Here is a 26,864-nt window from a genome sequence, read left to right on the forward strand (position 1 = left end):
GATTAACCAATCAATCAGTCGGCCATTGACCAATCTATTCATGTCCCCCCGATAGGCGCAGGCCATCATCAGTAAGTACCTGAGGAACTCAGAAAATACTCTGGGCAGTGCAGAGCTCAACTCCATCGGAGGACCCAACCTGTGTTCACTAGACATCAGCCTCCTGAAGACCATTACACAGAGTAGCCTGAGGTAAGACCGAGAGGAGGACCCAACCTGTGTTCACTAGACACCAGCCTCCTGAAGACCATTACACAGAGTAGCCTGAGGTAAGACCGAGAGGAGGACCCAACCTGTGTTCACTAGACACCAGCCTCCATCGGAGGACCCAACCTGTGTTCACTAGACACCAGCCTCCTGTAGACCATTACACAGAGTAGCCTGAGGTAAGACCGAGAGGAGGACCCAACCTGTGTTCACTAGACATCAGCCTCCTGAAGACCATTACACAGAGTAGCCTGAGGTAAGACCGAGAGGAGGACCCAACCTGTGTTCACTAGACACCAGCCTCCTGTAGACCATTACACAGAGTAGCCTGAGGTAAGACCGAGAGGAGGACCCAACCTGTGTTCACTAGACATCAGCCTCCTGAAGACCATTACACAGAGTAGCCTGAGGTAAGACCGAGAGGAGGACCCAACCTGTGTTCACTAGACATCAGCCTCCTGTAGACCATTACACAGAGTAGCCTGAGGTAAGACCGAGAGGAGGACCCAACCTGTGTTCACTAGACATCAGCCTCCTGAAGACCATTACACAGAGTAGCCTGAGGTAAGACCGAGAGGAGGACCCAACCTGTGTTCACTAGACATCAGCCTCCTGAAGACCATTACACAGAGTAGCCTGAGGTAAGACCGAGAGGAGGACCCAACCTGTGTTCACTAGACACCAGCCTCCTGTAGACCATTACACAGAGTAGCCTGAGGTAAGACCGAGAGGAGGACCCAACCTGTGTTCACTAGACACCAGCCTCCTGTAGACCATCACACAGAGTAGCCTGAGGTAAGACCGAGAGGAGGACCCAACCTGTGTTCACTAGACACCAGCCTCCTGTAGCCTATAACACAGAGTAGCCTGAGGTAAGACCGAGAGGAGGACCCAACCTGTGTTCACTAGTCACCAGCCTCCTGTAGACCATTACACAGAGTAGCCTGAGGTAAGACCGAGAGGAGGACCCAACCTGTGTTCACTAGTCACCAGCCTCCTGTAGACCATTACACAGTAATGTAATAGTAATAACTGTTACCCTTATTACTAAGATGTGGGTAACAGGGCCAACATTTTTCATAGGAAAACATGTAACACTTAGCCGCTATGCTAACACTAGCTTGCCAGCATCCTGAAGGCCATGACTACAGAGAGGAGAGCCAAACGGAAGAGACAGAGGCTCCTCCCCTCCCCCCGTTACCGTGGAAACACCACAGAGGCTCCTCCCTCCCCCCGTTACCGTGGAAACACCACAGAGGCTCCTAAACCTCCCCCCATTACCGTGGGTACACCACAGAGGCTCCTCCCCGTTACCGTGGAAACACCACAGAGGCTTTTTTTTTTAGAACAGTCAAAGGGGAGGGAGATGACAGCTGCATTTCAGTTCTCTATTGGATCATTTTTAAAGCCTTTTGATAGGAGGAGCCACTGGTTTCAGTTTGGTTTCAATGGCGCACTTGTTGGAATTTTTCAAATGGGTAACTAATGGACCTCTTTTTGTGGTTTGATTCTTTACTCAAATGTGACAGGCTGTTACAGTCTGGGCTGTTTTAGGAGATGGCTTGAGGTGAATTGACGTGCTTTTATTCAACCTTCCTCTGTTTCTACTGGTCTGCCCACTTACCTGTAGTGTGTTGACCTGTGTCTTCTCCAGCATGAGGAACATGTTGACCTGTGTCTTCTCCAGCATGAGGAACATGTTGACCTGTGTCTTCTCCAGCATGAGGAACATGTTGACCTGCGTCTTCTCCAGCATGAGGAACATGTTGACCTGTGTCTTCTCCAGCATGAGGAACATGTTGACCTGCGTCTTCTCCAGCATGAGGAACATGTTGACCTGTGTCTTCTCCAGCATGAGGAACATGTTGACCTGTGTCTTCTCCAGCATGAGGAACATGTTGACCTGTGTCTTCTCCAGTATGAGGAACATGTTGACCTGCGTCTTCTCCAGCATGAGGAACATGTTGACCTGTGTCTTCTCCAGCATGAGGAACATGTTGACCTGTGTCTTCTCCAGCATGAGGAACATGTTGACCTGTGTCTTCTCCAGTATGAGGAACATGTTGACCTGCGTCTTCTCCAGCATGAGGAACATGTTGACCTGTGTCTTCTCCAGCATGAGGAACATGTTGACCTGTGTCTTCTCCAGCATGAGGAACATGTTGACCTGTGTCTTCTCCAGCATGAGGAACATGTTGACCTGTGTCTTCTCCAGCATGAGGAACATGTTGACCTGTGTCTTCTCCAGCATGAGGAACATGTTGACCTGTGTCTTCTCCAGCATGAGGAACATGTTGACCTGTGTCTTCTCCTGTATGAGGAACATGTTGACCTGTGTCTTCTCCAGCATGAGGAACATGTTGACCTGTGTCTTCTCCAGCATGAGGAACATGTTGACCTGTGTCTTCTCCAGCATGAGGAACATGTTGACCTGTGTCTTCTCCAGCATGAGGAACATGTTGACCTGTGTCTTCTCCTGTATGAGGAACATGTTGACCTGTGTCTTCTCCAGCATGAGGAACATGTTGACCTGTGTCTTCTCCAGCATGAGGAACATGTTGACCTGTGTCTTCTCCAGCATGAGGAACATGTTGACCTGTGTCTTCTCCAGTATGAGGAACATGTTGACCTGTGTCTTCTCCAGCATGAGGAACATGTTGACCTGTGTCTTCTCCAGCATGAGGAACATGTTGACCTGTGTCTTCTCCAGTATGAGGAACATGTTGACCTGTGTCTTCTCCAGCATGAGGAACATGTTGACCTGTGTCTTCTCCAGCATGAGGAACATGTTGACCTGTGTCTTCTCCAGCATGAGGAACATGTTGACCTGTGTCTTCTCCAGCATGAGGAACATGTTGACCTGTGTCTTCTCCAGCATGAGGAACATGTTGACCTGTGTCTTCTCCAGCATGAGGAACATGTTGACCTGTGTCTTCTCCAGCATGAGGAACATGTTGACCTGTGTCTTCTTCTCCAGCATGAGGAACATGTTGACCTGTGTCTTCTCCAGCATGAGGAACATGTTGACCTGTGTCTTCTCCAGCATGAGGAACATGTTGACCTGTGTCTTCTCCAGCATGAGGAACATGTTGACCTGTGTCTTCTCCAGCATGAGGAACATGTTGACCTGTGTCTTCTCCAGCATGAGGAACATGTTGACCTGTGTCTTCTCCAGCATGAGGAACATGTTGACCTGTGTCTTCTCCAGCATGAGGAACATGTTGACCTGTGTCTTCTCCAGCATGAGGAACATGTTGACCTGTGTCTTCTCCAGCATGAGGAACATGTTGACCTGTGTCTTCTCCAGCATGAGGAACATGTTGACCTGTGTCTTCTCCAGCATGAGGAACATGTTGACCTGTGTCTTCTCCAGCATGAGGAACATGTTGACCTGTGTCTTCTCCAGCATGAGGAACATGTTGACCTGTGTCTTCTCCAGCATGAGGAACATGTTGACCTGTGTCTTCTCCAGCATGAGGAACATGTTGACCTGTGTCTTCTCCAGCATGAGGAACATGTTGACCTGTGTCTTCTCCAGCATGAGGAACATGTTGTCTTCTCCAGCATGAGGAACATGTTGTCTTCTCCAGCATGAGGAACATGTTGACCTGTGTCTTCTCCAGCATGAGGAACATGTTGACCTGTGTCTTCTCCAGCATGAGGAACATGTTGACCTGTGTCTTCTCCAGCATGAGGAACATGTTGACCTGTGTCTTCTCCAGCATGAGGAACATGTTGACCTGTGTCTTCTCCAGCATGAGGAACATGTTGACCTGTGTCTTCTCCAGCATGAGGAACATGTTGACCTGTGTCTTCTCCAGCATGAGGAACATGTTGACCTGTGTCTTCTCCAGCATGAGGAACATGTTGACCTGTGTCTTCTCCAGCATGAGGAACATGTTGACCTGTGTCTTCTCCAGCATGAGGAACATGTTGACCTGTGTCTTCTCCAGCATGAGGAACATGTTGACCTGTGTCTTCTCCAGCATGAGGAACATGTTGACCTGTGTCTTCTCCAGCATGAGGAACATGTTGACCTGTGTCTTCTCCAGCATGAGGAACATGTTGACCTGTGTCTTCTCCAGCATGAGGAACATGTTGACCTGTGTCTTCTCCAGCATGAGGAACATGTTGACCTGTGTCTTCTCCAGCATGAGGAACATGTTGACCTGTGTCTTCTCCAGCATGAGGAACATGTTGACCTGTGTCTTCTCCAGCATGAGGAACATGTTGACCTGTGTCTTCTCCAGCATGAGGAACATGTTGACCTGTGTCTTCTCCAGCATGAGGAACATGTTGACCTGTGTCTTCTCCAGCATGAGGAACATGTTGACCTGTGTCTTCTCCAGCATGAGGAACATGTTGACCTGTGTCTTCTCCAGCATGAGGAACATGTTGACCTGTGTCTTCTCCAGCATGAGGAACATGTTGACCTGTGTCTTCTCCAGCATGAGGAACATGTTGACCTGTGTCTTCTCCAGCATGAGGAACATGTTGACCTGTGTCTTCTCCAGCATGAGGAACATGTTGACCTGTGTCTTCTCCAGCATGAGGAACATGTTGACCTGTGTCTTCTCCAGCATGAGGAACATGTTGACCTGTGTCTTCTCCAGCATGAGGAACATGTTGACCTGTGTCTTCTCCAGCATGAGGAACATGTTGACCTGTGTCTTCTCCAGCATGAGGAACATGTTGACCTGTGTCTTCTCCAGCATGAGGAACATGTTGACCTGTGTCTTCTCCAGCATGAGGAACATGTTGACCTGTGTCTTCTCCAGCATGAGGAACATGTTGACCTGTGTCTTCTCCAGCATGAGGAACATGTTGACCTGTGTCTTCTCCAGCATGAGGAACATGTTGACCTGTGTCTTCTCCAGCATGAGGAACATGTTGACCTGTGTCTTCTCCAGCATGAGGAACATGTTGACCTGTGTCTTCTCCAGCATGAGGAACATGTTGACCTGTGTCTTCTCCAGCATGAGGAACATGTTGACCTGTGTCTTCTCCAGCATGAGGAACATGTTGACCTGTGTCTTCTCCAGCATGAGGAACATGTTGACCTGTGTCTTCTCCAGCATGAGGAACATGTTGACCTGTGTCTTCTCCAGCATGAGGAACATGTTGACCTGTGTCTTCTCCAGCATGAGGAACATGTTGACCTGTGTCTTCTCCAGCATGAGGAACATGTTGACCTGTGTCTTCTCCAGCATGAGGAACATGTTGACCTGTGTCTTCTCCAGCATGAGGAACATGTTGACCTGTGTCTTCTCCAGCATGAGGAACATGTTGACCTGACCTGTCTTCTCCAGCATGAGGAACATGTTGACCTGTGTCTTCTCCAGCATGAGGAACATGTTGACCTGCGTCTTCTCCAGCATGAGGAACATGTTGACCTGTGTCTTCTCCAGCATGAGGAACATGTTGACCTGTGTCTTCTCCAGCATGAGGAACATGTTGACCTGTGTCTTCTCCAGTATGAGGAACATGTTGACCTGCGTCTTCTCCAGCATGAGGAACATGTTGACCTGTGTCTTCTCCAGCATGAGGAACATGTTGACCTGTGTCTTCTCCAGCATGAGGAACATGTTGACCTGTGTCTTCTCCAGCATGAGGAACATGTTGACCTGTGTCTTCTCCAGCATGAGGAACATGTTGACCTGTGTCTTCTCCAGCATGAGGAACATGTTGACCTGTGTCTTCTCCAGCATGAGGAACATGTTGACCTGTGTCTTCTCCAGCATGAGGAACATGTTGACCTGTCTTCTCCTGATCTCCAGTATGAGGAACAATAAGACTGTTACAGTGCCTTGCGAAAGTATTCGGCCCCCTTGAACTTTGCGACCTTTTGCCACATTTCAGGCTTCAAACATAAAGATATAAAACTGTATTTTTTTGTGAAGAATCAACAACAAGTGGGACACAATCATGAAGTGGAACGACATTTATTGGATATTTCAAACTTTTTTAACAAATCAAAAACTGAAAAATTGGGCGTGCCAAATTATTCAGCCCCTTTAAGTTAATACTTTGTAGCGCCAACTTTTGCTGCGATTACAGCTGTAAGTCGCTTGGGGTATGTCTCTATCAGTTTTGCACATCGAGAGACTGAAGGGAAAAAACCCTTTCCTCCTTGCAAAACAGCGCGAGCTCAGTGAGGTTGGATTGAGAGCATTTGTGAACAGCAGTTTTCAGTTCTTTCCACAGATTCTCGATTGGATTCAGGTCTGGACTTTGTGTTGACGTGTGATGTACGACAATAAGACGGGTGTGTTGACGTGTGATGTACGACAATAAGACGGGTGTGTTGACGTTTGATGTACGACAATAAGACGGGTGTGTTGACGTGTGATGTCAGACAATAAGACGGGTGTGTTGACGTGTGATGTACGACAATAAGACGGGTGTGTCGACGTGTGATGTACGACAATAAGACGGGTGTGTTGACGTGTGATGTACGACAATAAGACGGGTGTGTTGACGTGTGATGTACGACAATAAGACGGGTGTGTTGACGTGTGATGTACGACAATAAGACGGGTGTGTTGACGTGTGATGTACGACAATAAGACGGGTGTGTTGACGTGTGATGTACGACAATAAGACGGGTGTGTTGACGTGTGATGTCCGACAATAAGACGGGTGTGTTGACGTGTGATGTACGACAATAAGACGGGTGTGTTGACGTGTGATGTACGACAATAAGACGGGTGTGTTGACGTGTGATGTACGACAATAAGACGGGTGTGTTGACGTGTGATGTCCGACAATAAGACGGGTGTGTTGACGTGTGATGTACGACAATAAGACGGGTGTGTTGACGTGTGATGTACGACAATAAGACGGGTGTGTTGACGTGTGATGTACGACAATAAGACGGGTGTGTTTTCTGTTTAATCGTTTTGCAGTAAGGCCAATGCCCTGACGGTGACCAACTGCAACATAATGAAGAAGAGAGCGCTGTTCATCATCGCTGAAGGGGCCTTCCAGAGCCGTAGTACTGTCTCTGCTACCTCCTACCAGCTAACACAGCCATACATAGGTACCTCCTACCAGCTAACACAGCCATACATAGGTACCTCCTACCAGCTAACACAGCCATACATAGGTACCTCCTACCAGCTAACACAGCCATACATAGATACCTCCTACCAGCTAACACAGCCATACATAGGTACCTCCTACCAGCTAACACAGCCATACATAGGTACCTCCTACCAGCTAACACAGCCATACATAGATACCTCCTACCAGCTAACACAGCCATACATAGATACCTCCTACCAGCTAACACAGCCATACATAGGTACCTCCTACCAGCTAACACAGCCATACATAGATACCTCCTACCAGCTAACACAGCCATACATAGGTACCTCCTACCAGCTAACACAGCCATACATAGGTACCTCCTACCAGCTAACAGCCATACATAGGTACCTCCTACCAGCTATCACAGCCATACATAGGTACCTCCTACCAGCTAACACAGCCATACATAGGTACCTCCTACCAGCTAACAGCCATACATAGGTACCTCCTACCAGTTAACACAGCCATACATAGGTACCTCATACCCGCTAACACAGCCATACATAGGTACCTCCTACCAGCTAACAGCCATACATAGGTACCTCCTACCAGCTAACACAGCCATACATAGGTACCTCCTACCAGCTAACAGCCATACATAGGTACCTCCTACCAGCTAACACAGCCATACATAGGTACCTCCTACCAGCTCACACAGCCATACATAGGTACCTCCTACCAGCTAACACAGCCATACATAGGTACCTCCTACCAGCTAACACAGCCATACATAGGTACCTCCTACCAGCTAACACAGCCATACATAAGTACCTCCTACCAGCTAACACAGCCATACATAGGTACCTCCTACCAGCTAACACAGCCATACATAGGTACCTCCTACCAGCTAACACAGCCATACATAGGTACCTCCTACCAGCTAACACAGCCATACATAAGTACCTCCTACCAGCTAACACAGCCATACATAGGTACCTCCTACCAGCTAACACAGCCATACATAGGTACCTCATACCCGCTAACAGCCATACATAGGTACCTCATACCCGCTAACACAGCCATACATAGGTACCTCCTACCAGCTAACACAGCCATACATAGGTACCTCCGACCTGCTAACACAGCCATGCATAGATACCTCCTACCAGCTAACACAGCCATACATAGGTACCTCCTACCAGCTAACACAGCCATACATAGATACCTCCTACCAGCTAACACAGCCATACATAGGTACCTCATACCCGCTAACAGCCATACATAGGTACCTCATACCCGCTAACACAGCCATACATAGGTACCTCCTACCAGCTAACACAGCCATACATAGGTACCTCCTACCAGCTATCACAGCCATACATAGGTACCTCCTACCAGCTAACAGCCATACATAGGTACCTCATACCCGCTAACAGCCATACATAGGTACCTCATACCCGCTAACACAGCCATACATAGGTACCTCCTACCAGCTAACACAGCCATACATAGGTACCTCCTACCAGCTATCACAGCCATACATAGGTACCTCCTACCAGCTAACAGCCATACATACCTACATACATAATATACATACAGTTGAAGTCAGAAGTTTAGATACGAGTCTACTCTGTCTGTCCACTAGGGGGTGCTGACTCAGCCTACTCTCTGTCTGACCACTAGGGGGTGCTGACTCAGTCTACTCTCTGTCTGTCCACTAGGTGGTGCTGACTCAGTCTACTCTCTGTCTGTCCACTAGGGGGTGCTGACTCAGCCTACTCTCTGTCTGTCCACTAGGGGGTGCTGACTCAGCCTACTCTCTGTCTGTCCACTAGGGGGTGCTGACTCAGCCTACTCTGTCTGTCCACTAGGGGGTGCTGACTCAGTCTACTCTGTCTGACCACTAGGGGGTGCTGACTCAGCCTACTCTCTGACTGTCCACTAGGGGGTGCTGACTCAGCCTACTCTCTGTCTGACCACTAGGTGGTGCTGACTCAGTCTACTCTCTGTCTGTCCACTAGGTGGTGCTGACTCCGCCTACTCTCTGTCTGTCCACTAGGGGGTGCTGACTCAGTCTACTCTCTGTCTGTCCACTAGGGGGTGCTGACTCAGCCTACTCTGTCTGTCCACTAGGTGGTGCTGACTCAGTCTACTCTCTGTCTGTCCACTAGGGGGTGCTGACTCAGTCTACTCTGTCTGTCCACTAGGTGGTGCTGACTCAGTCTACTCTCTGTCTGTCCACTAGGGGGTGCTGACTCAGCCTACTCTCTCTGTCCACTAGGGGGTGCTGACTCAGCCTACTCTGTCTGTCCACTAGGTGGTGCTGACTCAGTCTACTCTCTGTCTGTCCACTAGGGGGTGCTGACTCAGTCTACTCTCTGTCTGTCCACTAGGTGGTGCTGACTCAGTCTACTCTCTGTCTGTCCACTAGGGGGTGCTGACTCAGCCTACTCTGTCTGTCCACTAGGTGGTGCTGACTCAGTCTACTCTCTGTCTGTCCACTAGGGGGTGCTGACTCAGTCTACTCTGTCTGTCCACTAGGTGGTGCTGACTCAGTCTACTCTCTGTCTGTCCACTAGGGGGTGCTGACTCAGCCTACTCTCTGTCTGTCCACTAGGGGGTGCTGACTCAGCCTACTCTGTCTGTCCACTAGGTGGTGCTGACTCAGTCTACTCTCTGTCTGTCCACTAGGGGTGCTGACTCAGTCTACTCTCTGTCTGTCCACTAGGTGGTGCTGACTCAGTCTACTCTCTGTCTGTCCACTAGGGGGTGCTGACTCAGCCTACTCTGTCTGTCCACTAGGTGGTGCTGACTCAGTCTACTCTCTGTCTGTCCACTAGGGGGTGCTGACTCAGTCTACTCTCTGTCTGTCCACTAGGGGGTGCTGACTCAGTCTACTCTCTGTCTGTCCACTAGGGGGTGCTGACTCAGCCTACTCTCTGTCTGTCCACTAGGGGGTGCTGACTCAGCCTACTCTGTCTGTCCACTAGGGGGTGCTGACTCAGTCTACTCTGTCTGACCACTAGGGGGTGCTGACTCAGCCTACTCTCTGTCTGTCCACTAGGGGGTGCTGACTCAGCCTACTCTCTGTCTGACCACTAGGTGGTGCTGACTCAGTCTACTCTCTGTCTGTCCACTAGGTGGTGCTGACTCCGCCTACTCTCTGTCTGTCCACTAGGGGGTGCTGACTCAGCCTACTCTGTCTGTCCACTAGGTGGTGCTGACTCAGTCTACTCTCTGTCTGTCCACTAGGGGGTGCTGACTCAGTCTACTCTGTCTGTCCACTAGGTGGTGCTGACTCAGTCTACTCTCTGTCTGTCCACTAGGGGGTGCTGACTCAGCCTACTCTCTGTCTGTCCACTAGGGGGTGCTGACTCAGCCTACTCTGTCTGTCCACTAGGTGGTGCTGACTCAGTCTACTCTCTGTCTGTCCACTAGGGGGTGCTGACTCAGTCTACTCTCTGTCTGTCCACTAGGTGGTGCTGACTCAGTCTACTCTCTGTCTGTCCACTAGGGGGTGCTGACTCAGCCTACTCTCTGTCTGTCCACTAGGTGGTGCTGACTCAGTCTACTCTCTGTCTGTCCACTAGGGGGTGCTGACTCAGTCTACTCTGTCTGTCCACTAGGTGGTGCTGACTCAGTCTACTCTCTGTCTGTCCACTAGGGGGTGCTGACTCAGCCTACTCTCTGTCTGTCCACTAGGTGGTGCTGACTCCGCCTACATCCAGCGTCTGTCCACTAGGTGGTGCTGACTCAGCCTACTCTCTGTCTGTCCACTAGGTGGTGCTGACTCCGCCTACATCCAGCGTCTGTCCACCTCTGACATCAGTATGGACATGGACACTTTCATCAGCCTGGACCCTGCAGTTATACAGGTGTGTATCCTACCTACCTACTGTTATACAGGTGGTTATACTACCTACCTACCTACTGTTATACAGGTGTGTATACTACCTACCTACTGTTATACAGGTGGTTATCCTACCTACCTACTGTTATACAGGTGTGTATCCTACCTACCTACTGTTATACAGGTGGTTATACTACCTACCTACCTACTGTTATACAGGTGTGTATCCTATCTACCTACCTACCTACCTACTGTTATACAGGTGGTTATACTAACTACCTACCTACCTACCTACTGTTATACAGGTGTGTATCCTACCTACCTACCTACCTACCTACCTACCTACCTACCTACCTACCGTTATACAGGTGGTTATACTTTCTACCTACCTACCTACCTACTGTTATACAGGTGGTTATACTACCTACCTACCTACCTACCTACCTACCTACCTACCTACTGTTATACAGGTGGTTATACTACCTACCTACCTACCTACCTACCTACCTACTGTTATACAGGTGGTTATACTACCTACCTACCTACACATACATACATGTCTGTCTGTCGTTATCCCCCGAACCCCTCCACCTTCAGACTGTCTGTCGTTATCCCCCTAACCCCTCCACCTTCTGTCTGTCTGTCGTTATCCCCCTAACCCCTCCACCTTCAGTCTGTCGTTATCCCCCTAACCCCTCCACCTTCTGTCTGTCTGTCGTTATCCCCCTAACCCCTCCACCTTCAGTCTGTCGTTATCCCCCTAACCCCTCCACCTTCAGACTGTCTGTCGTTATCCCCCTAACCCCTCCACCTTCAGTCTGTCGTTATCCCCTAACCCCTCCACCTTCAGACTGTCTGTCGTTATCCCCCTAACCCCTCCACCTTCTGACTGTCTGTCGTTATCCCCCTAACCCCTCCACCTTCAGACTGTCTGTCGTTATCCCCCTAACCCCTCCACCTTCAGACTGTCTGTCGTTATCCCCCTAACCCCTCCACCTTCAGACTGTCTGTCGTTATCCCCCTAACCTCTCCACCTTCAGACTGTCTGTCGTTATCCCCCTAACCCCTCCACACTGTCTGTCGTTATCCCCCTAACCCCTCCACCTTCAGACTGTCTGTCGTTATCCCCCTAACCTCTCCACCTTCAGACTGTCTGTCGTTATCCCCCTAACCCCTCCACCTTCAGACTGTCTGTCGTTATCCCCCTAACCCCTCCACCTTCAGACTGTCTGTCGTTATCCCCCTAACCCCTCCACCTTCAGACTGTCTGTCATTATCCCCCTAACCCCTTCACCTTCAGACTGTCTGTCGTTATCCCCCTAACCCCTCCACCTTCTGTCTGTCGTTATCCCCCTAACCCCTCCACCTTCAGACTGTCTGTCGTTATCCCCCTAACCCCTCCACCTTCAGACTGTCTGTCGTTATCCCCCTAACCCCTCCACCTTCAGACTGTCTGTCGTTATCCCCTAACCCCTCCACCTTCAGTCTGTCGTTATCCCCCTAACCCCTCCACCTTCAGACTGTCTGTCGTTATCCCCCTAACCCCTCCACCTTCAGACTGTCTGTCGTTATCCCCCTAACCCCTCCACCTTCAGACTGTCTGTCGTTATCCCCCTAACCCCTCCACCTTCAGTCTGTCGTTATCCCCCTAACCCCTCCACCTTCAGACTGTCTGTCGTTATCTCCCTAACCCCTCCACCTTCAGACTGTCTGTCGTTATCCCCCTAACTCCTCCACCTTCAGTCTGTCGTTATCCCCCTAACCCCTCCACCTTCAGACTGTCTGTCGTTATCCCCCTAACCCCTCCACCTTCAGACTGTCTGTCGTTATCCCCCTAACCTCTCCACCTTCAGTCTGTCTGTCGTTATCCCCCTAACCCCTCCACCTTCAGACTGTCTGTCGTTATCCCCCTAACCCCTCCACCTTCAGACTGTCTGTCGTTATCTCCCTAACCCCTCCACCTTCAAACTGTCTGTCGTTATCCCCCTAACCCCTCCACCTTCAGACTGTCTGTCGTTATCCCCCTAACCCCTCCACCTTCTGTCTGTCGTTATCCCCCTAACCCCTCCACCCTCAGACTCTGGGTGTGAGCCAGGTCAAAGGTCTGCTGGGTTCTAACCTGCCAGAGCTGAAAAGCTATGAGAACCAGAGCGCGGTCCGGACCTGGATCAGCACCCGTTTCCAGGCCGACCTGGACTATCTGGGGCTGGGTCTGAAGGGAGGCAAGGCTGACCCCATCACGGTTGGCGTGGGAACCATCATACTTCCTACCAGTGCAGGGGTAACTGGAGGAACTGCTGCTACTACTACTACAGGAAAACGTAAATGTTCCTTTTTATCTGTGAAAGATCAGCCGATTCACTTTCATTTCTCTGTGAGCTCCGAGAGAGAGAATTATGATTTGAGCTTCAGTGAAGTTATAATGCATGTTTTGTTTCTGTGTAGCGAGCGGCGGAGCGATCAACAGACCAACGTTCGGCCTCCACCTTCTCCTCACCACTCTGGCCGTCGCTGTCCTGTACCATTCTACACTGATTTAAACACTGATTTCAGAGATTTTATATTTCGGAGTGAGAGAGTTAACTGACTCCATAGCATCAAGTCGCATTCGGCTCAGACAGGGAAAAACATCATGTGAAGTTCTCAAACAGGAAACAAAAATGTATACATTTAGAGTCAGGCAGTGCCTTAGATATTGTAAATATCACTGAATACAAGGATATACTGGACCTATCAAAAGACTATAAAAACAATCTAGCACTTTAGTCACGTCAATGTTTCTGTTCTGACAAGTTCTGCACACCGTTTTATTTAAGTGTCACTTTGTATGTTGTTGGAATGAGGTCTGTTCTGTCTTAGTGGTTGGAATGAAGTCTGTTCTGTCTTGGTTGGAATGAAGTCTGTTCTGTCTTAGTGGTTGGAATGAAGTCTGTTCTGTCTTGGTGGTTGGAATGAAGTCTGTTCTGTCTTAGTGGTTGGAATGAAGTCTGTTCTGTCTTAGTGGTTGGAATGAAGTCTGTTCTGTCTTGGTTGGAATGAAGTCTGTTCTGTCTTGGTGGTTGGAATGAAGTCTGTTCTGTCTTAGTGGTTGGAATGAAGTCTGTTCTGTCTTGGTGGTTGGAATGAAGTCTGTTCTGTCTTGGTGGTTGGAATGAAGTCTGTTCTGTCTTGGTGGTTGGAATGAAGTCTGTTCTGTCTTGGTTGGAATGAAGTCTGTTCTGTCTTGGTGGTTGGAATGAAGTCTGTTCTGTCTTGGTTGGAATGAAGTCTGTTCTGTCTTAGTGGTTGGAATGAAGTCTGTTCTGTCTTGGTGGTTGGAATGAAGTCTGTTCTGTCTTGGTGGTTGGAATGAAGTCTGTTCTGTCTTGGTGGTTGGAATGAAGTCTGTTCTGTCTTAGTGGTTGGAATGAAGTCTGTTCTGTCTTAGTGGTTGGAATGAAGTCTGTTCTGTCTTGGTGGTTGGAATGAAGTCTGTTCTGTCTTGGTTGGAATGAAGTCTGTTCTGTCTTAGTGGTTGGAATGAAGTCTGTTCTGTCTTAGTGGTTGGAATGAAGTCTGTTCTGTCTTAGTGGTTGGAATGAAGTCTGTTCTGTCTTGGTTGGAATGAAGTCTGTTCTGTCTTGGTGGTTGGAATGAAGTCTGTTCTGTCTTAGTGGTTGGAATGAAGTCTGTTCTGTCTTGGTGGTTGGAATGAAGTCTGTTCTGTCTTGGTTGGAATGAAGTCTGTTCTGTCTTGGTGGTTGGAATGAAGTCTGTTCTGTCTTGGTGGTTGGAATGAAGTCTGTTCTGTCTTGGTTGGAATGAAGTCTGTTCTGTCTTAGTGGTTGGAATGAAGTCTGTTCTGTCTTAGTGGTTGGAATGAAGTCTGTTCTGTCTTAGTGGTTGGAATGAAGTCTGTTCTGTCTTGGTTGGAATGAAGTCTGTTCTGTCTTAGTGGTTGGAATGAAGTCTGTTCTGTCTTAGTGGTTGGAATGAAGTCTGTTCTGTCTTGGTTGGAATGAAGTCTGTTCTGTCTTGGTGGTTGGAATGAAGTCTGTTCTGTCTTGGTGGTTGGAATGAAGTCTGTTCTGTCTTAGTGGTTGGAATGAAGTCTGTTCTGTCTTAGTGGTTGGAATGAAGTCTGTTCTGTCTTAGTGGTTGGAATGAAGTCTGTTCTGTCTTAGTGGTTGGAATGAAGTCTGTTCTGTCTTAGTGGTTGGAATGAAGTCTGTTCTGTCTTGGTGGTTGGAATGAAGTCTGTTCTGTCTTGGTTGGAATGAAGTCTGTTCTGTCTTGGTTGGAATGAAGTCTGTTCTGTCTTGGTTGGAATGAAGTCTGTTCTGTCTTGGTGGTTGGAATGAAGTCTGTTCTGTCTTGGTGGTTGGAATGAAGTCTGTTCTGTCTTAGTGGTTGGAATGAAGTCTGTTCTGTCTTAGTGGTTGGAATGAAGTCTGTTCTGTCTTAGTGGTTGGAATGAAGTCTGTTCTGTCTTAGTGGTTGGAATGAAGTCTGTTCTGTCTTGGTGGTTGGAATGAAGTCTGTTCTGTCTTGGTTGGAATGAAGTCTGTTCTGTCTTGGTGGTTGGAATGAAGTCTGTTCTGTCTTGGTGGTTGGAATGAAGTCTGTTCTGTCTTAGTGGTTGGAATGAAGTCTGTTCTGTCTTGGTTGGAATGAAGTCTGTTCTGTCTTGGTTGGAATGAAGTCTGTTCTGTCTTGGTGGTTGGAATGAAGTCTGTTCTGTCTTGGTGGTTGGAATGAAGTCTGTTCTGTCTTAGTGGTTGGAATGAAGTCTGTTCTGTCTTGGTTGGAATGAAGTCTGTTCTGTCTTAGTGGTTGGAATGAAGTCTGTTCTGTCTTGGTGGTTGGAATGAAGTCTGTTCTGTCTTGATTGGAATGAAGTCTGTTCTGTCTTGATTGGAATGAAGTCTGTTCTGTCTTGATTGGAATGAAGTCTGTTCTGTCTTGGTTGGAATGAAGTCTGTTCTGTCTTGGTTGGAATGAAGTCTGTTCTGTCTTAGTGGTTGGAATGAAGTCTGTTCTGTCTTGGTTGGAATGAAGTCTGTTCTGTCTTAGTGGTTGGAATGAAGTCTGTTCTGTCTTGGTGGTTGGAATGAAGTCTGTTCTGTCTTGGTTGGAATGAAGTCTGTTCTGTCTTGGTGGTTGGAATGAAGTCTGTTCTGTCTTGGTGGTTGGAATGAAGTCTGTTCTGTCTTGGTGGTTGGAATGAAGTCTGTTCTGTCTTAGTGGTTGGAATGTTGTTGGAATGAACTATTTTCTGTTTTGGTGGCTGGAACGTTGTTTAAAGAAGAATTTGTAGGGCTCTATTCAGTCTGTATAGCTGAAAGATCATTTCCTGAGGTCTGCAGCATTTACCATGAATGCTGTCTACGCTACGGGAACATGGCCTTTCAATGTAAACGATGCTGGAACGCTGAACTTCAACGATGTGGATTGAATAGAGCCCTTTGTCTTTGCCTTCGGGTGAAAATATGAAGGTATTTCATTACATGACAAAGAAGTCTTGTGTTGGCGATGTCGTCTTTCTGGGACAGCCATTTGTTTTTCTCAGGGTTAGTGTCTCCAACACGTATCTACCGAGCCAAAACCCTGTTCAATGTCATGACAACCAATTCTTCTAGTGCAGAATGATTGTCATTAGAATGTCACTGTGCTTTTGTTCATGTCAGCTCGAACTGTTGACCGTCTTCTCAATGCTGCCATTTGATGATACTAAATAGCAGATGTTGAATGTATGATTTAATTAATAAAAATGTATATTATTACACAATCCCCCCCTCCAATTTTTTTACATTTTATTTATAAAGAAATAAACAGCCTATGAACTAACAGCTGATAATAAAAAAAAAATAGTTCTTCTACACATTAACAAAACATTTTAGCGGTTGTGAAATGATTGTATTTCTCAGGGCTCCGTTTATTCCTAACAAACCAGTACTGAATCAGAAAGACTCACGGTGCTGCACTGAGACAATTAGAGTAATTTAACTTACAGATCATACAACAACCATCAAACCATGAACACTCACATTCTATGTTGTCTATTTCTATGGCACACATATTTTACCGTTGCCAAGGCAGCGGTGAACTGCCTAACAAGGGACAGGACGGGATGGAACACTGTCAATGACAATTCAATTGTTCTATTGAGTTAAATCTAAGTTAAGTCGTACATTTTTTGCCATTGCCAAGGCAACCGTTAACTGCATAGCAAGGGAGAGGGCAGGATGGGACGGAACACTGTCAATAACAACATTCTGTGACGGTTAAATTGTTCTATTGAGTTAATCTAATTTGTCTTTCAATCACGTGGTAGCCTGCTGTTCAGTTCTACTGGGTGGAAGCTGAGAGAAACAACAGACTGTGTTGGAAGAGCAACTTGTCTCAGAAGACAAGACACAATGTTGTAGCTAGCTTCCCAAAAGACACGGGAGTCTCCTGCCGCTTATAAGCGCTTATAAACCCCCAGGATGGTCTTGCAGGAGGGACACGTGTGCTTGGCGTCTTTGAGCCTGTCGAAACAGAACGGGATGAGACAGCAACCCAGAACAAACCTGAGGAGGAGAAACAACAACGGTCAAACATTGTATGGAGATGCATCTTAAGGCCTAAAAGGGATTTTATTTCTCTTAATCACAATCATCTTTTACCAGTTAAATGTAGAACACAAATTAAATACATTTTGTATAAAAAAAAATTCCAAAATATTGCATTCAAATATCTCATTAAATATAGTATATGTATATTTTCACAAATGCATTTCAACCTAAATGAAGTCAGCACAAATATTTTGGTTTCATTTTGTTAAAACACTCCAGGCCCCGACTTGTCCAGAGTGGATTTTTTAAATTTATTTTATTTCACCTTTATTTAACCAGCTAGTTGAGAACAAGTTCTCATTTACAACTGTGACCTGGCCAAGATAAAGCGTAGCAGTTCGACACATACAGCAACACAGAGTTACACATGGAATAAACAAACATACAGTCAATAATACAGTAGAATTTTTTTTAAAGTTTATATACAGTGAGAGGAAATGAGGTGAGATAAGGGAGTTAAGGCAATGAATAGGCCATGCTGGCGAAGTAATTACAATATAGCAATTAAACACTGGAATTGTGGATAAATACTTAATCTTTCTATCTGTAAAAATGCATTTTTGGTGCATTTTTCCAAAGAAAATGTTATCTAGAATAAACAATTGACCAACATATCAACAATTCCCTCTGGGGCAAGTCTGGAGAAAACATGGAAGCACAACCTCACAACATGTGGTGAAGGAAGAGGACTCTGAAGCTCAGAGAAATTAGCTTGGTTTGTGGGAAAAGGGTCTGACTTCCAGGAAATGGCAGTTAAAAAAGACCAACACACTGAAATTACGCGGCCAACGAGGCGGCCAACGAGGCGGCCAACGAGGCGGCCAACGAGGCGGCCAACGAGGCGGCCAACGAGGCGGCCAACGAGGCGGCCAACGAGGCGGCCAACGAGGCGGCCAACGAGGCGGCCAACGAGGCGGCCAACGAGGCGGCCAACGAGGCGGCCAACGAGGCGGCCAACGAGGCGGCCAACGAGGCGGCCAACGAGGCGGCCAACGAGGCGGCCAACGAGGCGGCCAACGAGGCGGCCAACGAGGCGGCCAACGAGGCGGCCAACGCCAAATTTACACCCAATCACAACCTCATCTAAGTCAGTTACGAAATATAGTCCAGTTTGTAACATTCCTTATGAAATGGGACTTTAATTAAATTATATGTAATTTAATATAGTGAGCTTTGAAACTCTCTTGTACATACCCACAGAAGAAGAGTCCCCCACAGAAGAGGTAGGTGAGGACGCCAGAGGAGAAGTCAACCTTAGTGACCACGGTCTGGTGGCAGGTAGGACAGGTCATCTGGACAGGACTGTCCCCAAACGCACCGATGGCCACTGGAGGAGGGGGAGGGGGGGGAGGGGGGAGTAGACAAAGTATTAGTTCATTCTCTGATGCATTAATGTGTTAACTCATTCATTCCTACAGTACCTCACAGCATGGCTTCATTCATTTATCAATTCATCCATTAAATTAATTAATTCATTCCTACAGTACCTCACAGCATGGCTTCATTCATTTATCAATTCATCCATTAAATTCATTCATTCATTCCTACAGTACCTCACAGCATGGCTTCATCCATTAAATTCATTCATTCATTCCTACAGTACCTCACAGCATGGCTGCATTCATTTATCAATTCATCCATTAAATTCATTCATTCATTCCTACAGTACCTCACAGCATGGCTTCATCCATTAAATTCATTCATTCATTCCTACAGTACCTCACAGCATGGCTTCATCCATTAAATTAATTAATTCATTCCTACAGTACCTCACAGCATGGCTTCATCCATTAAATTCATTCATTCATTCCTACAGTACCTCACAGCATGGCTTCATTCGTTTATCAATTCATCCATTAAATTCATTCATTCATTCCTACAGTACCTCACAGCATGGCTGCATTCATTTATCAATTCATCCATTAAATTCATTCATTCATTCCTACAGTACCTCACAGCATGGCTTCATTCATTTATCAATTCATCCATTAAATTCATTCATTCATTCCTACAGTACCTCACAGCATGGCTTCATTCATTTATCAATTCATCCATTAAATTCATTCATTCATTCCTACAGTACTTCACAGCATGGCTTCATTCATTTATCAATTCATCCATTAAATTCATTCATTCATTCCTACAGTACCTCACAGCATGGCTTCATTCATTTATCAATTCATCCATTAAATTCATTCATTCATTCCTACAGTACCTCACAGCATGGCTTCATTCATTTATCAATTCATCCATTAAATCCATTCATTCATTCCTACAGTACCTCACAGCATGGCTTCATTCATTTATCAATTCATCCATTAAATTCATCCATTCATTATTTAATTTCTTCCAACTAATCTGTCCACTGAAAACACACGGCTGTTTGACTTCCTTTACAGTTAACAAGAGTTTCACTCAACCCAAAGTACAGTAGGACATACCAACAGGCACCTGGACGCTGGCCATCCTCCCTGAGAGGAAAGAGAGTTGATCACCAACAGAGAACACAGAACGACGTACAACACACTAGTGGAACACTCAACAAATGCTGATAACCATAGAGAAAACATTCAAACATTCAAACTACAAATAAAACAGTCTTATTTATTTGATAAACTTCCATTTCTCATCATTGCTTTTCCAATAACAGACACATAATCTCTTCTAAAGTACTTACAGATCTGCTGTAAGGGAGAGTCTTACTGCTCTGCTGGTCCACAACGAGTCTGGTGCTTTTCTTCTCCTCAGTAACACGGGAGGGTGAACGGAGTCAGGAGCCGGATCCACCCAACAGCCTGTACTGTTATCTACTGTCCCCTGTCTCCTACCCAACAGCCTGTACTGTTATCTACTGTCCCCTGTCTCCCACCAAACAGCCTGTCCTGTTATCTACTGTCCCCTGTCTCCCACCAAACAGCCTGTCCTGTTATCTACTGTCCCCTGTCTCCCACCAAACAGCCTGTACTGTTATCTACTGTCCCCTGTCTCCCACCAAACAGCCTGTACTGTTATCTACTGTCCCCTGTCTCCTACCAAACAGCCTGTACTGTTATCTACTGTCCCCTGTCTCCCACCAAACAGCCTGTCCTGTTATCTACTGTCCCCTGTCTCCCACCAAACAGCCTGTCCTGTTATCTACTGTCCCCTGTCTCCCACCAAACAGCCTGTACTGTTATCTACTGTCCCCTGTCTCCCACCAAACAGCCTGTCCTGTTATCTACTGTCCCCTGTCCCCTACCAAACAGCCTGTCCTGTTATCTACTGTCCCCTGTCTCCCACCAAACAGCCTGTACTGTTATCTACTGTCCCCTGTCTCCCACCAAACAGCCTGTCCTGTTATCTACTGTCCCCTGTCTCCTACCAAACAGCCTGTACTGTTATCTACTGTCCCCTGTCTCCCACCAAACAGCCTGTACTGTTATCTACTGTCCCCTGTCTCCCACCAAACAGCCTGTCCTGTTATCTACTGTCCCCTGTCTCCCACCAAACAGCCTGTACTGTTATCTACTGTCCCCTGTCTCCCACCAAACAGCCTGTCCTGTTATCTACTGCCCCCTGTCTCCTACCAAACAGCCTGTACTGTTATCTACTGTCCCCTGTCTCCTACCAAACAGCCTGTACTGTTATCTACTGTCCCCTGTCTCCCACCAAACAGCCTGTACTGTTATCTACTGTCCACTGTCTCCTACCAAACAGCCTGTACTGTTATCTACTGTCCTGTCTCCTACCAAACAGCCTGTCCTGTTATCTACTGTCCCGTCTCCTACCAAACAGCCTGTCCTGTTATCTACTGTCCCCTGTCTCCCACCAAACAGCCTGTACTGTTATCTACTGTCCTGTCTCCCACCAAACAGCCTGTACTGTTATCTACTGTCCCCTGTCTCCCACCAAACAGCCTGTCCTGTTATCTACTGTCCTGTCTCCTACCAAAAAGCCTGTCCTGTTATCTACTGTCCCCTGTCTCCCACCAAACAGCCTGTACTGTTATCTACTGTCCCCTGTCTCCTACCAAACAGCCTGTACTGTTATCTACTGTCCCCTGTCTCCTACCAAACAGCCTGTCCTGTTATCTACTGTCCTGTCTCCCACCAAACAGCCTGTACTGTTATCTACTGTCCCCTGTCTCCCACCAAACAGCCTGTACTGTTATCTACTGTCCCCTGTCTCCCACCAAACAGCCTGTCCTGTTATCTACTGTCCCCTGTCTCCTACCAAACAGCCTGTACTGTTATCTACTGTCCTGTCTCCCACCAAACAGCCTGTACTGTTATCTACTGTCCCCTGTCTCCCACCAAACAGCCTGTACTGTTATCTACTGTCCTGTCTCCCACCAAACAGCCTGTACTGTTATCTACTGTCCCCTGTCTCCTACCAAACAGCCTGTACTGTTATCTACTGTCCCCTGTCTCCCACCAAACAGCCTGTCCTGTTATCTACTGTCCCCTGTCTCCCACCAAACAGCCTGTCCTGTTATCTACTGTCCTGTCTCCCACCAAACAGCCTGTACTGTTATCTACTGTCCCCTGTCTCCTACCAAACAGCCTGTACTGTTATCTACTGTCCCCTGTCTCCCACCAAACAGCCTGTCCTGTTATCTACTGTCCCCTGTCTCCCACCAAACAGCCTGTCCTGTTATCTACTGTCCCCTGTCTCCTACCAAACAGCCTGTCCTGTTATCTACTGTCCCCTGTCTCCTACCAAACAGCCTGTACTGTTATCTACTGTCCCCTGTCTCCCACCAAACAGCCTGTCCTGTTATCTACTGTCCCCTGTCTCCTACCAAACAGCCTGTACTGTTATCTACTGTCCCCTGTCTCCCACCAAACAGCCTGTCCTGTTATCTACTGTCCCCTGTCTCCCACCAAACAGCCTGTCCTGTTATCTACTGTCCCCTGTCTCCTACCAAACAGCCTGTCCTGTTATCTACTGTCCCCTGTCTCCTACCAAACAGCCTGTACTGTTATCTACTGTCCCCTGTCTCCCACCAAACAGCCTGTCCTGTTATCTACTGTCCCCTGTCTCCTACCAAACAGCCTGTCCTGTTATCTACTGTCCCCTGTCTCCCACCAAACAGCCTGTCCTGTTATCTACTGTCCCCTGTCTCCCACCAAACAGCCTGTACTGTTATCTACTGTCCCCAGTCTCCCACCAAACAGCCTGTACTGTTATCTACTGTCCCCTGTCTCCCACCAAACAGCCTGTACTGTTATCTACTGTCCCCTGTCTCCCAACAAACAGCCTGTACTGTTATCTACTGTCCTGTCTCCCACCAAACAGCCTGTACTGTTATCTACTGTCCCCTGTCTCCCACCAAACAGCCTGTCCTGTTATCTACTGTCCCCTGTCTCCCACCAAACAGCCTGTACTGTTATCTACTGTCCCCAGTCTCCCACCAAACAGCCTGTACTGTTATCTACTGTCCCCTGTCTCCCACCAAACAGCCTGTACTGTTATCTACTGTCCCCTGTCTCCCAACAAACAGCCTGTACTGTTATCTACTGTCCTGTCTCCCACCAAACAGCCTGTACTGTTATCTACTGTCCCCTGTCTCCTACCAAACAGCCTGTACTGTTATCTACTGTCCCCTGTCTCCCACCAAACAGCCTGTCCTGTTATCTACTGTCCCCTGTCTCCTACCAAACAGCCTGTCCTGTTATCTACTGTCCCCTGTCTCCCACCAAACAGCCTGTCCTGTTATCTACTGTCCCCTGTCTCCTACCAAACAGCCTGTCCTGTTATCTACTGTCCTGTCTCCTACCAAACAGCCTGTACTGTTATCTACTGTCCCCTGTCTCCTACCAAACAGCCTATACTGTTATCTACTGTCCCCTGTCTCCTACCAAACAGCCTGTACTGTTATCTACTGTCCCCTGTCTCCTACCAAACAGCCTGTACTGTTATCTACTGTACCCTGTCTCCTACCAAACAGCCTGTACTGTTATCTACTGTCCTGTCTCCTACCAAACAGCCTGTCCTGTTATCTACTGTCCCCTGTCTCCCACCAAACAGCCTGTACTGTTATCTACTGTCCCCTGTCTCCTACCAAACAGCCTGTACTGTTATCTACTGTCCCCTGTCTCCCACCAAACAGCCTGTCCTGTTATCTACTGTCCCCTGTCTCCTACCAAACAGCCTGTACTGTTATCTACTGTCCTGTCTCCCACCAAACAGACTGTCCTTTTATCTACTGTCCCCTGTCTCCCACCAAACAGCCTGTCCTGTTATCTACTGTCCCCTGTCTCCTGCCCAACAGCCTGTACTGTTATCTACTGTCCCCTGTCTCCCACCAAACAGCCTGTACTGTTATCTACTGTCCCCTGTCTCCTACCAAACAGCCTGTACTGTTATCTACTGTCCCCTGTCTCCCACCAAACAGCCTGTCCTGTTATCTACTGTCCCCTGTCTCCCACCAAACAGCCTGTCCTGTTATCTACTGTCCCCTGTCTCCTACCAAACAGCCTGTACTGTTATCTACTGTTCCCTGTCTCCCACCAAACAGCCTGTACTGTTATCTACTGTCCCCTGTCTCCTACCAAACAGCCTGTCCTGTTATCTACTGTCCCCTGTCTCCCACCAAACAGCCTGTACTGTTATCTACTGTCCCCTGTCTCCTACCAAACAGCCTGTCCTGTTATCTACTGTCCCCTGTCTCCCACCAAACAGCCTGTACTGTTATCTACTGTCCCCTGTCTCCTACCAAACAGCCTGTACTGTTATCTACTGTCCCCTGTCTCCTACCAAACAGCCTGTCCTGTTATCTACTGTCCTGTCTCCTACCAAACAGCCTGTACTGTTATCTACTGTCCTGTCTCCTACCAAACAGCCTGTCCTGTTATCTACTGTCCCCTGTCTCCTACCAAACAGCCTGTCCTGTTATCTACTGTCCCCTGTCTCCCACCAAACAGCCTGTACTGTTATCTACTGTCCCCTGTCTCCCACCAAACAGCCTGTCCTGTTATCTACTGTCCCCTGTCTCCCACCAAACAGCCTGTCCTGTTATCTACTGTCCCCTGTCTCCTACCAAACAGCCTGTCCTGTTATCTACTGTCCCCTGTCTCCCACCAAACAGCCTGTCCTGTTATCTACTGTCCCCTGTCTCCCACCAAACAGCCTATCCTGTTATCTACTGTCCCCTGTCTCCTACCAAACAGCCTGTCCTGTTATCTACTGTCCTGTCTCCTACCAAACAGCCTGTACTGTTATCTACTGTCCCCTGTCTCCCACCAAACAGCCTGTCCTGTTATCTACTGTCCCCTGTCTCCTACCAAACAGCCTGTACTGTTATCTACTGTCCCCTGTCTCCTACCTATACTGCTATCCAAGTTATCGTTACTCATTGTGTATAGAGCCAAGTTATCGTTACTCAGTGTGTATAGAGCCAAGTTATCGTTACTCATTGTGTATAGAGCCAAGTTATTGATACTCATTGTGTATAGAGCCAAGATATCGTTACTCATTGTGTATAGAGCCAAGTCATTGTGTATAGAGCCAAGTTATCGTTACTCATTGTGTATAGAGCCAAGTTATCGTTACTCAGTGTGTATAGAGCCAAGTTATCGTTACTCAGTGTGTATAGAGCCAAGTTATCGTTACTCAGTGTGTATAGAGCCAAGTTATCGTTACTCATTGTGTATAGAGCCAAGTTATCGTTACTCAGTGTGTATAGAGCCAAGTTATCGTTACTCAGTGTGTATAGAGCCAAGTTATCGTTACTCATTGTGTATAGAGCCAAGTTATCGTTACTCATTGTGTATAGAGCCAAGTTATCGTTACTCAGTGTGTATAGAGCCAAGTTATCGTTATTCACTGTGTATAGAGCCAAGTTATCGTTACTCATTGTGTATAGAGCCAAGTAATGGTTACTCATGGTGTGTAGAGACAAGTTATCGTTACTCATTGTGTATAGAGCCAAGTTATCGTTACGCACTGTGTATAGAGCCAAGTTATCGTTACTCATGGTGTGTAGAGACAAGTTATCGTTACTCAGTGTGTATAGAGACAAGTTATCGTTACTCAGTGTGTATAGAGCCAAGTTATCGTTCCTCATGGTGTGTAGAGCCAAGTTATCGTTACTCATTGTGTATAGAGCCAAGTTATCGTTACTCATTGTGTTTATATTATTAGTGATAGTATTCTTCTAGTATTTCTCTCTGAATTGTTGGGATGTTTATCTCAGTGTTACAGACGAGAGAGAGAAGAGCTAACGGGCTGAAGAAGCGGAGCAGGTACAGCGAACCGTTGGGATGTTTATCTCAGTGTTACAGACGAGAGAGAAGAGCTAACGGACCGAAGAAGGGGAGCAGGTACAGCGAACCGTTGGGATGTTTATCTCAGTGTTACAGACGAGAGAGAAGAGCTAACGGGCTGAAGAAGGGGAGCAGGTACAGCGAACCGTTGGGATGTTTATCTCAGTGTTACAGACGAGAGAGAAGAGCTAACGGACCGAAGAAGGGGAGCAGGTACAGCGAACCGTTGGGATGTGTATCTCAGTGTTACAGACGAGAGAGAAGAGCTAACGGACCGAATTAGGGGAGCAGGTACAGCGAACCGTTGGGATGTTTATCTCAGTGTTACAGACGAGAGAGAGAAGCGCTAACGGGCTGAAGAAGGGGAGCAGGTACAGCGAACCGTTGGGATGTTTATCTCAGTGTTACAGACGAGAGAGAAGAGCTAACGGGCTGAAGAAGGGGAGCAGGTACAGCGAACCGTTGGGATGTTTATCTCAGTGTTACAGATGAGAGAGAAGAGCTAATGGACTGAAGGGGAGCAGGTACAGCGAACCGTTGGGATGTTTATCTCAGTGTTACAGATGAGAGAGAAGAGCTAACAGACCGAAGAAGTGAAACCTTCTAATGAAGCATTATCCACCCTGAGGAAGTCATGTGCCCAGTCATCTAATGAAGCATTATCCACCCTGAGGAAGTCATGTGCCCAGTCATCTAATGAAGCATTATCCACCATGAGGAAGTCATGTGCCCAGTCATGTAATGAAACATTATCCACCCTGAGGAAGTCATGTGCCCAGTCATCTAATGAAGCATTATCCACCCTGAGGAAGTCATGTGCCCAGTCATCTAATGAAGCATTATCCACCCTGAGGAAGTCATGTGCCCAGTCATCTAATGAAGCATTATCCACCCTGAGGAAGTCATGTGCCCAGTCATCTAATGAAGCATTATCCA

General features: G+C 47.5%; 3 protein-coding genes across 3 annotated transcripts in view; 2 read left to right on the plus strand and 1 right to left on the minus strand.

Moving 5' to 3' along the window:
* Positions 1–222, plus strand: part of LOC135530271 (uncharacterized) — a gene marked incomplete at its 5' end in the record, with an annotated part of 70,923 nt that extends 70,701 nt beyond the window's left edge. Inside the window, one exon of the mRNA XM_064958622.1 lies at positions 56–222. Within this exon, the coding sequence (XP_064814694.1) occupies positions 56–196 (141 nt within the window). The remainder of the gene's footprint in view (positions 1–55) is intronic.
* On the plus strand, positions 217–14,121 carry LOC135530269 (mesothelin-like protein). Its single transcript, XM_064958619.1, has 5 exons — positions 217–269; positions 7,113–7,246; positions 11,017–11,111; positions 13,164–13,407; positions 13,532–14,121. The coding sequence occupies exons 2-5, from the start codon at positions 7,150–7,152 to the stop codon at positions 13,624–13,626; spliced, it is 531 nt and encodes a 176-aa protein (XP_064814691.1). The 5' UTR covers positions 217–269; positions 7,113–7,149; the 3' UTR covers positions 13,627–14,121.
* Positions 14,122–16,953: 2,832 nt separating this feature from the next.
* Positions 16,954–20,420, minus strand: LOC135530268 (lipopolysaccharide-induced tumor necrosis factor-alpha factor homolog). Its single transcript, XM_064958618.1, has 4 exons — positions 20,360–20,420; positions 20,124–20,153; positions 18,877–19,009; positions 16,954–17,637 (listed from the first exon to the last, which is right to left on the minus strand). The coding sequence occupies exons 2-4, from the start codon at positions 20,146–20,148 to the stop codon at positions 17,529–17,531; spliced, it is 267 nt and encodes an 88-aa protein (XP_064814690.1). The 5' UTR covers positions 20,149–20,153; positions 20,360–20,420; the 3' UTR covers positions 16,954–17,528.
* Positions 20,421–26,864: the final 6,444 nt, after the last annotated feature.

The sequence above is a fragment of the Oncorhynchus masou genome, unplaced genomic scaffold (genome assembly GCF_036934945.1).
Source record: "Oncorhynchus masou masou isolate Uvic2021 unplaced genomic scaffold, UVic_Omas_1.1 unplaced_scaffold_1309, whole genome shotgun sequence".
Classification (NCBI taxonomy): Eukaryota; Metazoa; Chordata; class Actinopteri; order Salmoniformes; family Salmonidae; genus Oncorhynchus; species Oncorhynchus masou.

Excerpts from the sequence above, each read along its gene's own strand:
- LOC135530269 (XM_064958619.1), top strand. The coding sequence starts at position 7,150 with ATGAAGAAGAGAGCGCTGTTCATCATCGCTGAAGGGGCCTTCCAGAGC. Across the intron at positions 7,247-11,016 it reads GCTAACACAGCCATACATAG|GTGGTGCTGACTCCGCCTAC; the intron begins GTACCTCCTACC and ends TCTGTCCACTAG. Across the intron at positions 11,112-13,163 it reads TGGACCCTGCAGTTATACAG|ACTCTGGGTGTGAGCCAGGT; the intron begins GTGTGTATCCTA and ends CTCCACCCTCAG.
- LOC135530268 (XM_064958618.1), bottom strand. The coding sequence starts at position 20,148 with ATGGCCAGCGTCCAGGTGCCTGTTG. Across the intron at positions 19,010-20,123 it reads CAGCGTCCAGGTGCCTGTTG|TGGCCATCGGTGCGTTTGGG; the intron begins GTATGTCCTACT and ends CCCCTCCTCCAG. Across the intron at positions 17,638-18,876 it reads GGGGGACTCTTCTTCTGTGG|GTTTGTTCTGGGTTGCTGTC; the intron begins GTATGTACAAGA and ends TCTCCTCCTCAG.